Source organism: Phoenix dactylifera, chromosome 4 (genome assembly GCF_009389715.1).
Source record: "Phoenix dactylifera cultivar Barhee BC4 chromosome 4, palm_55x_up_171113_PBpolish2nd_filt_p, whole genome shotgun sequence".
Taxonomy (NCBI): Eukaryota; Viridiplantae; Streptophyta; class Magnoliopsida; order Arecales; family Arecaceae; genus Phoenix; species Phoenix dactylifera.
In genome coordinates this window covers 6,508,102-6,518,835 of record NC_052395.1, presented here as the reverse complement: position 1 = coordinate 6,518,835, position 10,734 = coordinate 6,508,102, and the positions used below count along the sequence as shown (strand labels likewise).

General features: G+C 38.9%; 1 protein-coding gene across 2 annotated transcripts; it reads right to left on the bottom strand.

The window, feature by feature from the left end:
* LOC103723122 (putative RNA-binding protein YlmH) lies at positions 1-10,734 on the bottom strand. 2 transcript variants are annotated; one of them, XR_003382850.2, is made up of 10 exons: positions 10,493-10,734; positions 10,277-10,380; positions 10,027-10,158; positions 9,872-9,945; positions 9,696-9,801; positions 9,534-9,602; positions 8,920-8,984; positions 8,712-8,810; positions 519-714; positions 1-305 (listed from the first exon to the last, which is right to left on the bottom strand). XR_003382850.2 is itself a non-coding variant. In XM_008813941.4 (10 exons), the coding sequence occupies exons 1-10, from the start codon at positions 10,641-10,643 to the stop codon at positions 243-245; spliced, it is 963 nt and encodes a 320-aa protein (XP_008812163.2). In that variant the 5' UTR covers positions 10,644-10,732; the 3' UTR covers positions 1-242. The 2 variants fall into 2 exon arrangements, 1 of the variants encoding a protein (XP_008812163.2); XM_008813941.4 differs by having other exon boundaries at positions 615-714; positions 10,493-10,732.

The window sequence follows — 10,734 nt, the reverse complement described above, 5'->3', positions numbered from 1 at the left end:
TTTAAGTCTATCTGAAAGAACTCGTTAAGATTAGCCAATAGAAACAACCTACTGTTCCTTAAAAATATTGCACAAGATATTAGTGAGAGGAGAAAAATCACAATCAAGCAAAAGAAAGTTTAGCTGTTTGCGCCTTGGAAAGTTTATATGGGGAAAGCCATAGTTCTTCTGTTGCTACAGGACTGCCTTCAAGCAACCAATGTTTCCCCTACAGAAAGTAATGTTCATCAAATATGACACCTCTATAAATATCGAATCAACTCAACCGCATATTTTCCTTTTCTTGTTGTTGTGATCTCCCCGATCTGAAACAAATAATCAAATATGATGTGCATGTACAATTATAAAAGAAGTCATTAATTGATAGCAAAAAGCATATTTTCTTGGTAATATAAGCTTTATAGCAATATGTTCTGGCATTCTATATATCTACTTTCAACATTCATTCAGAAAAACAACATACTTAATGCAGCAAATTGCAAATGAGCGGTTGCATTAGACAAAAGTAGTCGCAATACCGGAGAATATAATGATGCTGTGATGGAGTAAATGCATATAAACAACTCATGTCAATGAGGAGCAGAAGCTGATGCCTAAATAGGTCTGTGACTTGCCTTCAACCGCCCTTTCCCATTGATGGAAACAATATCTCCTGTCTTGAGCATCGCTCCATTTTTTATTACTGGCGACCAATTGACCCGCACATCCCCAGAACTGAAACAAGAAAAGTTGCATTGATCACATTATTGATGGACCAATAAAACTACAGAGACAGGCAGAGTTATGATATTTTTCCCCGATGAGCAAAACAAGGTGTTCAATTCCCAGAAGCTCCAAGAACTGTGCATCAACAGTTCTTTTAGGAAAAGTGTTGGTGCAAGCAGTGGGCGCTATGCAGAATGAACCCAAGGACCTGACCAAGCCTTCTCAAGGAAACTTAAACTAAACAAGATCTGTGGCAACACCATCAATGCCATTCCCAAGCAAGATGAAGGTGCAGGCCAGGTTTCTGTCAGATGGTTGTGCATATCCCAATGGTATACACAAAGGATGTATCCCTTCAGAGGAATATATAGGGCCTGTAAAGCTGACCCCAAGGACCTTGGAATAAACTCATCATGGTAACAATGGTCCCAGTTGTGGTTCTTCCAACAATGTGTACTTTCGAAATTCTGGCAGTTTCACTCCTTTGCAAGAGAATATTAGATGTAAAGGATCGCATTCACTTACAACATACATCAATAGATGGAAAATCAACTTGATCCACAATAGTTGTGTCTCAAATAATCAACAAGATTAAATAAATGATATCAATTGTTGCAATATGGTAAGACTGTATAATTAAAAGTCTTTATTGCATGAACAAGAAAATTCTTCATGCAGTAGGGAGAAAGATAAAATTCTATAAACAATGTAGAAAAGCTAGTTACTTCTAGGCACATATCATGTGCAGTTTTTTACAAAAATTCCTAACACTGTTGTGGTGGTTTCTAAAGCAACGTGGTTAGAACTTGAGCGTCGAAGAATAGTGAAGGAAGCATGATTGCAAATGCAATGGGAGGAGACTTACCCCCTTCAATAGCAACTGAAGTTATCGGACTTGAAATTTGCATTTGATTGCTTCAGGAAAGACAGGCTTGAGAAGGTCATTGCTTTTTTGGGGGGAGGGTGAGTGGGTAAGTAAAGGCTTTATTATTCACTGTTAAGACTGCTGATTTCCATGATTTCTGGGCTCTAGCAAAGGGAGGGCTTACCTGAATACTTTTACACCCATTGAAGCTGCATTCAGTAAGAATAATCAGGAAGCAGCTCAACTTCATAAGGGATTTACAGAGGAATCAAATGAAACATCAACATGTTAGATACTCATGAAAAAACTAAGGCAGCAAACTTAGCAGACCATCATCATTATAAGTGGAGGAGACTCCATGGATGGTAAGACACTCACATATAAGATTCCAAAAAGTAGTTGGACCATAATAGGGTAATTAACTAGAGCACTTACTAGAAATGAGGTGGCCAATGGAACTGGTGGCTAAGATGCACTAGAGTGACTAAATTTGCCTTCAAAGTTCTATTGTTCAGAACATAAAGAGATAAGATTTCAATAAAGCATGATTTGTGGGGGGAAATATAAGAGTCCTCCTCCAGTATCAAGGTTAGATTTAGGGAAATCTCTGTACAGACAATCATTCTGAGCACCAAAGAGGATTCAGATTCATAAAGTTAGATTTTGGACAGTGCTGCTGTGGCATATCAGCAGATACAAAGATAGGAAAAAGTACAATTATTAAAGCATAGAGTAACTACTTTGTTATGAATGATTGCAAAGATTTGTGAATCAAACAGGATCTAGCACTTTATATGAACAGATTATAGCAATAATTCATGTGTATGAGCCTAATAGATATAACAAGGCTTGCTGGCAAATGTTATTGGATATCTTCATTTCTGAAATGGCGGGCTAAAGAGTTAAGGGGTCAAGTCTTAAACACCTATGACTTCCCTTACAAGAAAATTGTCCAAATTTAAAATTCTAAGAATCCAACGAAAACCTATATCACAAGTTAGACATTTGATCCAATAATGGAGAAGGAATTCATTCCTTCAACCTGCCCAACTCGAATCTATAGAATAGAAGAATAAAGAATTGGCGAAAGTAGGATCTAAATCTCATTTCTTTTACTTATGATTAATAAAATTGAGTTACAAGACCTTTATTTATAGTAGAGAGGTCCACCCTTGCAAAATCCGGATCAGATTTCTCTTCTAATAGGAAACGGTTACAGTTTTTCCAGAATAGACATAACTAATGGAAATAATCATGAGAATCTAAAAATTCTACTAGAGATAGATCTTGACTCTTATATCAACTTCGTCTTCAAGTGCGTCGCACAATTCTTCTTAGATTATGCGATATTCCTGAACAAAGTTCTTCTCGAAAAGAAAAATTTTACTTTGACCAACCTGTTTTGAGGCCCAAACAAAGAAATTTGCCTCTAATATCTGTGTCAAACGCTCTAGTGGTGAATGCAGCATCATATATCTTGAAGAATTACCTAAAATAAAAAAAAGAGCATCTCTATTAGATGCCTCGATGTCGTATAGCATAGCTATGGCTTCCAGACCTACTTGTAGTGGTCATAGTGTTCCACATTGTATCTGGTGATCCTCCTAGATCAACATTGGAAAGAGATGACGCAAAATTAAACACCAAGATGCACTTCTAGTTTTCTACTTAGCTTTTAGTTCAAGTTATAAGCATATGACTTTAAGACCTTAAGATATCATGCCAGCAATAGTCTGGCTCTAGTGGCAAAGCCAAAAAATTTATCCAGAGGGGGCACGATTGTCAATCCCTAGATAATTGTATCACAATGATAACCTTATTTGTCATAAATAAATAAAAGCATCTAGGTTTTTTAATTAAAAGTGTTGATATTTCCTTCCACAATTATACTCAATAGATTCTCATGTTTCAAAATTATTGCACAATTTTCTTCTAATTCTATTTATTTTATTTTCTTGTAGACAAAGATTTTAATTACATTTATTTCTCTTGAAACATTAAGTATTTTAAAACTAAAGCTCTAAAAATTATGAGATTCATATTATTGACTTCAAGTTTTGTAGCAAAGAGAGGAAACCAGAAACAAAAAAGAGGAAAATGTACATACATCACAAAGAAAGCACAACCTCCAATTACTTTATTTTCTTAACAATGGATCTATCTCAAGAAAAAACATAAAATCCTAGAGCGTCTTTTTCTGGTAATATAAAATCCTAATATGACAAGATCCTATATGTCATGCAAAATTAAGAAAACCCTAAATTAGTTAAACCAGCTACTTCGCTAACCTATATTTGTTATCTATCTCCCTTCCTCTTTTTGCATTTGCATGAAATCAAATCCCCATCAATTCCAAACTGCCTCTATAGAAAATGTCTTTGTGCATACTAAAAGTTTAGTTCATAAATCATAAAATATGGATTTTCCACAATCTTAGAGCAAAGAGAATAAAATCAGATTTAAAGGAGATTCATCACCTATGAACAGGGGTGAGCAGCTCTAAGGGAAAATGTGTGGTGTATGGGATCTAGTTACCTATGGATCTTAAGCGATTGGTCCCGAAATTCAAAAAATAGTGCCTAGGAAGGAACTTTAGTAAATCAAACCATGCGTACCATTGACTCTAAGAGAGAGAGTCATGGGATGTGCCACATAGATGTGGTGTAGGGTTGATACACCACATAAAGGTCGCATAATAAAACAGAACTTTAACTAAAGTTAGAAGGTTTGTTTGGACTTGAGGGACATGCAGAAGGTTTGTTTGGACTTGAGAAAGAAGGGGCACAAACACACAAACAAGATTAAGATTTTGGGCACGAACCAATAACAGCTCTCTGGGCCTATGTGGTTACTTTCCAGTCAGGGTCAGGAGGGCACATTCCCCCTTCCCACCCACCCTCCTCCGTCCCTGGCCTGGCTCAATTACTAATTTAATGATTATAGCTATGACAGGGGATTTGAGACTAGAGAATGCAGCATTAAGAATGCTAGAAATAAGGGCCTTTGTTCATTGTGAAGGTCTTTTGCAAGATAAAATTAAGATAGTACATAGAGGTCTGGGACTGGTTTCAGGGTGAAGGATTGTAGTCAGTGTTAAGCTTTTGGTGTAACAGCAAGCCTCAAAATATTTTTAAGTCGAAAGGGTTTCAAGTACTATGTCAAGTTTCATATTCTTCAAAAGCTCGGGCCTAGTTTATTAACAACAATCAGAAAATTCTATTATCTCAAATCATGCAAGCAGGGACAAGCGGATGCAAGTTCCTAGAAACTTCATTTAAGATGATTTAAAATATTCTTTGAATTACAACAGTTCTCTAAATATAGGTCATCAATTTCACTTGATGATATTTTAGTTAATCGAAATTGTTCTGATGGTATCAAAGTTTTACCCACTACGAAGGACATATCTGCAGCAATGTATTTTGGTAACTATTTATGAGGCCAAAGGTAGTTAGATACATTATAGGAAGATATTCATTGTGAGCTCATCTAGGAATTTTATATTATGAAGTCATGGCCAGTAGATCTACCAAAGAACAAACTAAAACACATGAACCTAAAGTACAGCTAATTATGTTTTAATTTTTTTACCACTATATTGTCTCCACCATATGAAAGCATATGAAAGCAAGTTTAAAGAGTTTCTAGGGGTTCGTGCAGAATTATTACATATTTTGGTAGCTTCTTTTCTGCATCAGTGGGGTAGAATTATTAATAAAGTTTGGCGGATAATCGGGTCCTTCTAATATCTCTACTGGTTGTCAAAACCTCCACTAAGCATCATTACCAACAGGGAAGAATTGAAGCTAGACTTTCCATTCAAATGAAACTCGTTTCACATATTTTTACAGAATGGGTTTTCATAAAATTTCGGTCTTAGAGAACATCTTCATAAGCATCATAGCCATTTAAATATAGTGATTGGAAAAAATCAACAAAAACCTCAGAATCACTTAACTCCTTACGCTCTACAAAATGGATCCAACAAACAGTATCGTGTTGGACTAGTCACACCTCCAATTTGACAACAATTTAGAATCAAAAGGCCTTAGATTTCTAGTCCCTAAATCCTTGCTCTTAGCTAGCATTAAACCTTACTCTCATGGACAAGGAAAAACTTGCCAAGTTCATCCTCACCACTTTTCCTGATCGTGATAGCAGAAAAGGTGCACTTTATAGCCACTACTCTACTTTAGAAAGAAAGGATCCACGGGAAGATATTCTTGTTCGGATTGCTAGCTTAGCCGCCCTTTTGGATACAACCATAACATTTTCTTCGCTCATTCGGCTTTGATTGTGTAATAGCTTCGTGAATAGAAAGGTGGAAAGCCAGCCGAATAATATATTTTTTATACTTAGCGAGCTCCTAACTAACCTAGCTCACTACCCTTCCGCGTGAGAGTATATAACATATGAAATAACACATATAAAAAGTTCCCTTCTCTTACCGGAAAGTACCGGAAAGTCAAGGATCCACTTTTATCATATATAAACAACTAGTAGTTTCAGTTCTTATTCGCGCACACATGCGCGCTGTAATGACACTACGTGTCATTTTAAGGTATAACTTTATAGAAGAAATCGCGCTATAACGCGATTTCATAACTCCAACGATAAATCATCCACAAACGAGCTTTAACCGATCTTAAAGCTCGTTTTAGATTAAAAAATTGATGGTTTTTTGTTACTTCAAAAACCCTATTTTCTCAATCTGAACGCTATTGGATCAAATGACAAAGACATTGTTGAGAAAGAGATGGCTTTTCCCGGATGAAATGAAACATTTGATTCATGTAACAGGAGAAAGATTTCCCATTCCTTAGCCGTAAAGATATGTGGCCATGAAAAAGGGATTAAGTGGAACAAACAGGATTGGCCGGGTGGTAGAGTCGTGGAAACACTTGTTTATTCCATATTTTGGACCTTAGCTCCATGGAACAATATGCTACTGCTGAAACATGGAAGAATTGAAATCTTAGATCAAAACACTATGTATGGATGATATGAACTGCCTAAACAAGAATTCTTGAACGGCGAACAACCAGAGCCTATTACTCACTACATCAAACAATTTCCATTAATGAAACCATGTAAATCCATCATAAAATCAAAAATACGCATGTCCGATGAAATGGTTGTTGCTATCTGCTCCAATAACGAATCATTGGTTTAACTGAATAACTAAAGAAAATGGATAGACCTTTCTCTTCGTCTCAGGTCGATGGATCTTCTCAATTGGAAGATCTCCCATATGGATAATACACATTCCAGTTGGAGAAACTTCCTTCCCTATCCCTATAGTTTATAGTCCGTTTTCCCCCTTCGGCCTCCGGCCTCGTCCCCCTCGGGGGGACAGCTTGCGGTGTATGTTTTCCTACTAGGTCCTGGTCTGCGGAATCCTTCAGAAAATCTCGTAAACTTAGGTTCGGGAACTTTCGGGATATCAGGGGATGGGATGGTTTCCCCTCCCCCGAACCCCCTCCCCTTCCTTAGGCTATGGAACGTTACCCCCCCAAAGCCCCCCTCGGGGGGGAATAGGAGGTAATTAAACTAGACGAAAGGCCGGGGGGCCCACCCCCCGAACCCCCGGTGTTCTCAAACGGCGAAGCCTTACCGCTTCCGGTTTTGAATCCAATCCATAACCTCAGAAATTGGATCCAAAACCTTTCGTGCCTTCTCTCTCTCTTCTCCAGCGTAGAAGCATCAATGGATCCAACCTATTCTTGAAATACACAACTCGCACACACTCCCTTTCCAAAAAAAATTAATACACCAAGCACTACACTTAGATTTATTGGATTTGTTGCTAAAATATCAGTATTAAACCCGAAGGGCTTATTGATTCCCTATGACATCCATTAGACAATAAAACCTTTACTTCCCTTAGCCTAGATTTCCTTACCCTTTTATGAGGTCCCCTCTCCCTTAAGGTCGAGTTGGTCACAGGAAAAACAAGAAAAGAAAGTCTTCGTTTCGTTCGGCTTGGAAAGCCTCACTTCACTTCTTAATCGAGGGTGATTTTCCTAGAATAAATTGAGTTTTAAAGCGCGTTTTCATCGATGAATAGAATCCTGTCTACATTTGTCTTCAAAAAGTGGATTTAATCACATTTTAGTTAATGACTTTTAACGTATAATGATCTCCGAACACGTTATCACCTAATATGAAAGCCGCTTTTAGATGATCTAGTTTCTGTAGCAGTTGGTGAGCCGCCTCTCTTCGCCATTCGGAGTACTTACCTCTGCCTTCCTTTGTTTATAACATACCAGAGAGTTGGAGAAAAGCAGAACCGAGTACGGATTACAGCGGGAGCGGGACCCATGGGAAGGAGAAAGACGGTTGGTGTAAGTGATAGGGTAGTGTGTCCTCAAGGACTATCGATTTGGCCGCCGCTATTGACCTCCAGTCGAAGGAGGTAGATGGTTTAACTGTAGCCGCTAGCGGTGATTCCTGTGGGAAGCACTTGTCTTCATTACTTGAGCAGGCACTCTGGGTTAGTGCCCAGTCTCCAGAGTAGCTTGTCCATAAAAGCTCCAGTTTCATGGAGCTCGGCGGGTTCCATTAGTCAAGCCAAGCTAGGAAGGCAAAGGGGACAAGTGGGTGTCGTTCGAAAGGAAAGGAAGTAAGCCTACGGCGGTTGATCAAAACTATCACTCTCGGGAGCACCAAGTCGAAGCGTAGCGGAGACGCGGTAGCTCAGGCTCAGTTAAGGCAGAAGAGTGACTGGGGGGTTTCGGGGAAAGCCTATGTGGGGTACCTTTCGGGTGTGGGATGCTCGTTTAACTTCTGTATTCATCAAAGGAACTCCCTCTAAAAGGCTTAATGCTGTTTCAGGGCCCTCATTAGAGCAGCAAAAATGAAAACAGGTGGAAAGGCACAGAGGGCTATATAAAAGGTATCATCTCATCAATGATTCCTCAAAAAAATGCAGTCATCTTCCAGGAACAGAGAGCCCAAAACCTGAAAATTCATGTATTCCATTGCTGTGCTGTCCATTCCAGCACTTGATCAGACTAGGAGACAAAAGTGATTTGCTTCCGCAACATAAGCAGTCATAAAGATAGCATCATGTGAAAAATAAGATCAAACAAAGAATACCAGGTTATGTAGCATCATTTTTAATAAACATCACATATCGTACCTGATCAAGTTAACAAGTTTCGAACGTGATATCTTGAATCCTGCACTAGCTATTGCATCAACCCTTAACGATGCTTCAACAGTTTTAAACGATTTAGTCCTACAATTAGTTACATGGAAATATATGAGTTCCACCAAGAATCAAAAGGATTAAAGCAAACATAAAAAGAAATAAGAAACCGATAGACACTTCAAAAGCTATTTCTGACCTTGGCGGCTCATACTCCAAAGCAAGCAGTGGTATTTGTTTGCAAGTGACAGGAACATTACCAACCTACAAGAAAAATATACTTAGTGACGAGCTATGTTTGTTATCATTCCAAGAGAGAACATTTGCTGGCTTCAAGAAATTTATTTTCATCTTCATGAGTTAATGATCATTGTTAACAGATTTTTGTTATGATGTAATCATGCTTTAATGGTATGATCATGAATGTTAAGAACTGAAAACTTATGCCTTTTGTCATTGATACTTAGTCTTGCTTCCTTACTGATCCTCTATTGCCACTGCCAAAAGGAAATAACTGAAAGATTCATAGAGTCTGGCCTTAAGAAAACCAGGATATTCACTATAAAACAGCTGCAAATCGATGCATTCTTCTCCAACCAAAGAAAATATAGTTTACCGAACCTATAAATTATCCATAACCGAGGTGACTTCTTGGTTGTTTTCGGAAGATGAATTAATTATCAAGATTTCTTCGGATTTTTTTTTAAAAAAAAAACTTGCCAAACAAAAATAACTCTCACCACCTAAATGTAGCTTTCACCATGTTTTCAAGCCAACTAAATAACTTCATAGCTGTAATGATATACCTCCCACCTTATCCAGTGCTGATATAAGAAATTCGGTGAGTTCTGGAACAACAAGGACCTGAGCCCCCTTTTCTCCCTGGATAAAAGTGAACAAGAGTGTACTTAAAGTTTACCAAGCCATTGACACTAGATACAATAAAAGATTAACCATGCCCACAGATATATATACCTGCAACAATATATCTCCAACCTTCTCTCTTACAATCCCAGTGCCAAGAATCGCGCCAAGGAAGTCACCGTGAGAACAAGCCTCAAACCCAAAGTTTCCTGAAATACTGGACACATCACGCATTTAGCCCAACCTTAGAAACATACAGATATTTCGTACAACTGAGTCAAGAAGACCTCAAAGCAGCCACCACATCTGGGTCAGTTGTCATGGCGTCCGAGTGTCCAACAGAAATGCGACATCGTTCAGCCTACATAAATCAATAAAAACTTCAACACCAAATTAGAAATTGAGTTCAAAGTTGTTAAGTAGCAAGAGATTTGATACCAACCTGTGGGTAACCACCCTGAGCTTCTGCTCTGATACCAGATAACTTTTGTAGTGCCGACATCGACTCTTTCACAATCGGCGGAGTGAGAAAGTCTGTATGGAGAACCTCGCTTCTTGATGAAGCCCGTCTTGCCTGTTACAATCAGAAAAAAAACTATATCAGTGTATTAAGAAATTTTTATGATAGTTAAAATGGCCATTGAACCTATGCTAATAAGAATTCGAAATATAATCACATAGAAGAAGGATACCATATCAAGAATGTTCTTCACGGCCTCGGCGACATTTTTGTCACCAACCCCATGAAGCAACGAGTCAGCGGCGGGCTTGAGTGCATGAGCTATCTGGCATATCCCTGCGATGCCAAGTCAGTCGTGCTATTCTATATATGCATGGTGTTTATCTAATTCCGGATAACGTGCTGGGTATTATGGGGCGAGGGATGGGGGAGAGGGAAGAGGGGGTACCTCGGGAAGGTGAGCGGGTGAGAGTAGCGAGAGGAAAGGGCTCTCGGGTTTGCAGGAGGAGAGGGCCGGCGAGTAGTCGCTGGGCGGCTCTGGCCAGAGAACGCCCCATGGAGATTGGGACGGCGGCGAGGCTCCCGGCGGCCATGGCCATTATGCGGGTGGTGCTGGGCCGGATGGGTGAAACCGGAGACAAACATAAGGATAGCTCTTCTTGGGGCCAGCCGACCAATTATCCCCCATGG

Coding starts and splice junctions, on each gene's coding strand:
- LOC103723122 (XM_008813941.4), bottom strand. CDS start 10,643: ATGGCCATGGCCGCCGGGAGCCTCGCCGCCGTCCCAATCTCCATGGGG. Junction 10,381..10,492: donor CACCCGCTCACCTTCCCGAG/GTACCCCCTCTT, acceptor TTGGCATCGCAG/GGATATGCCAGATAGCTCAT. Junction 8,985..9,533: donor TTATATCAGCACTGGATAAG/GTGGGAGGTATA, acceptor TTTTTCTTGTAG/GTTGGTAATGTTCCTGTCAC.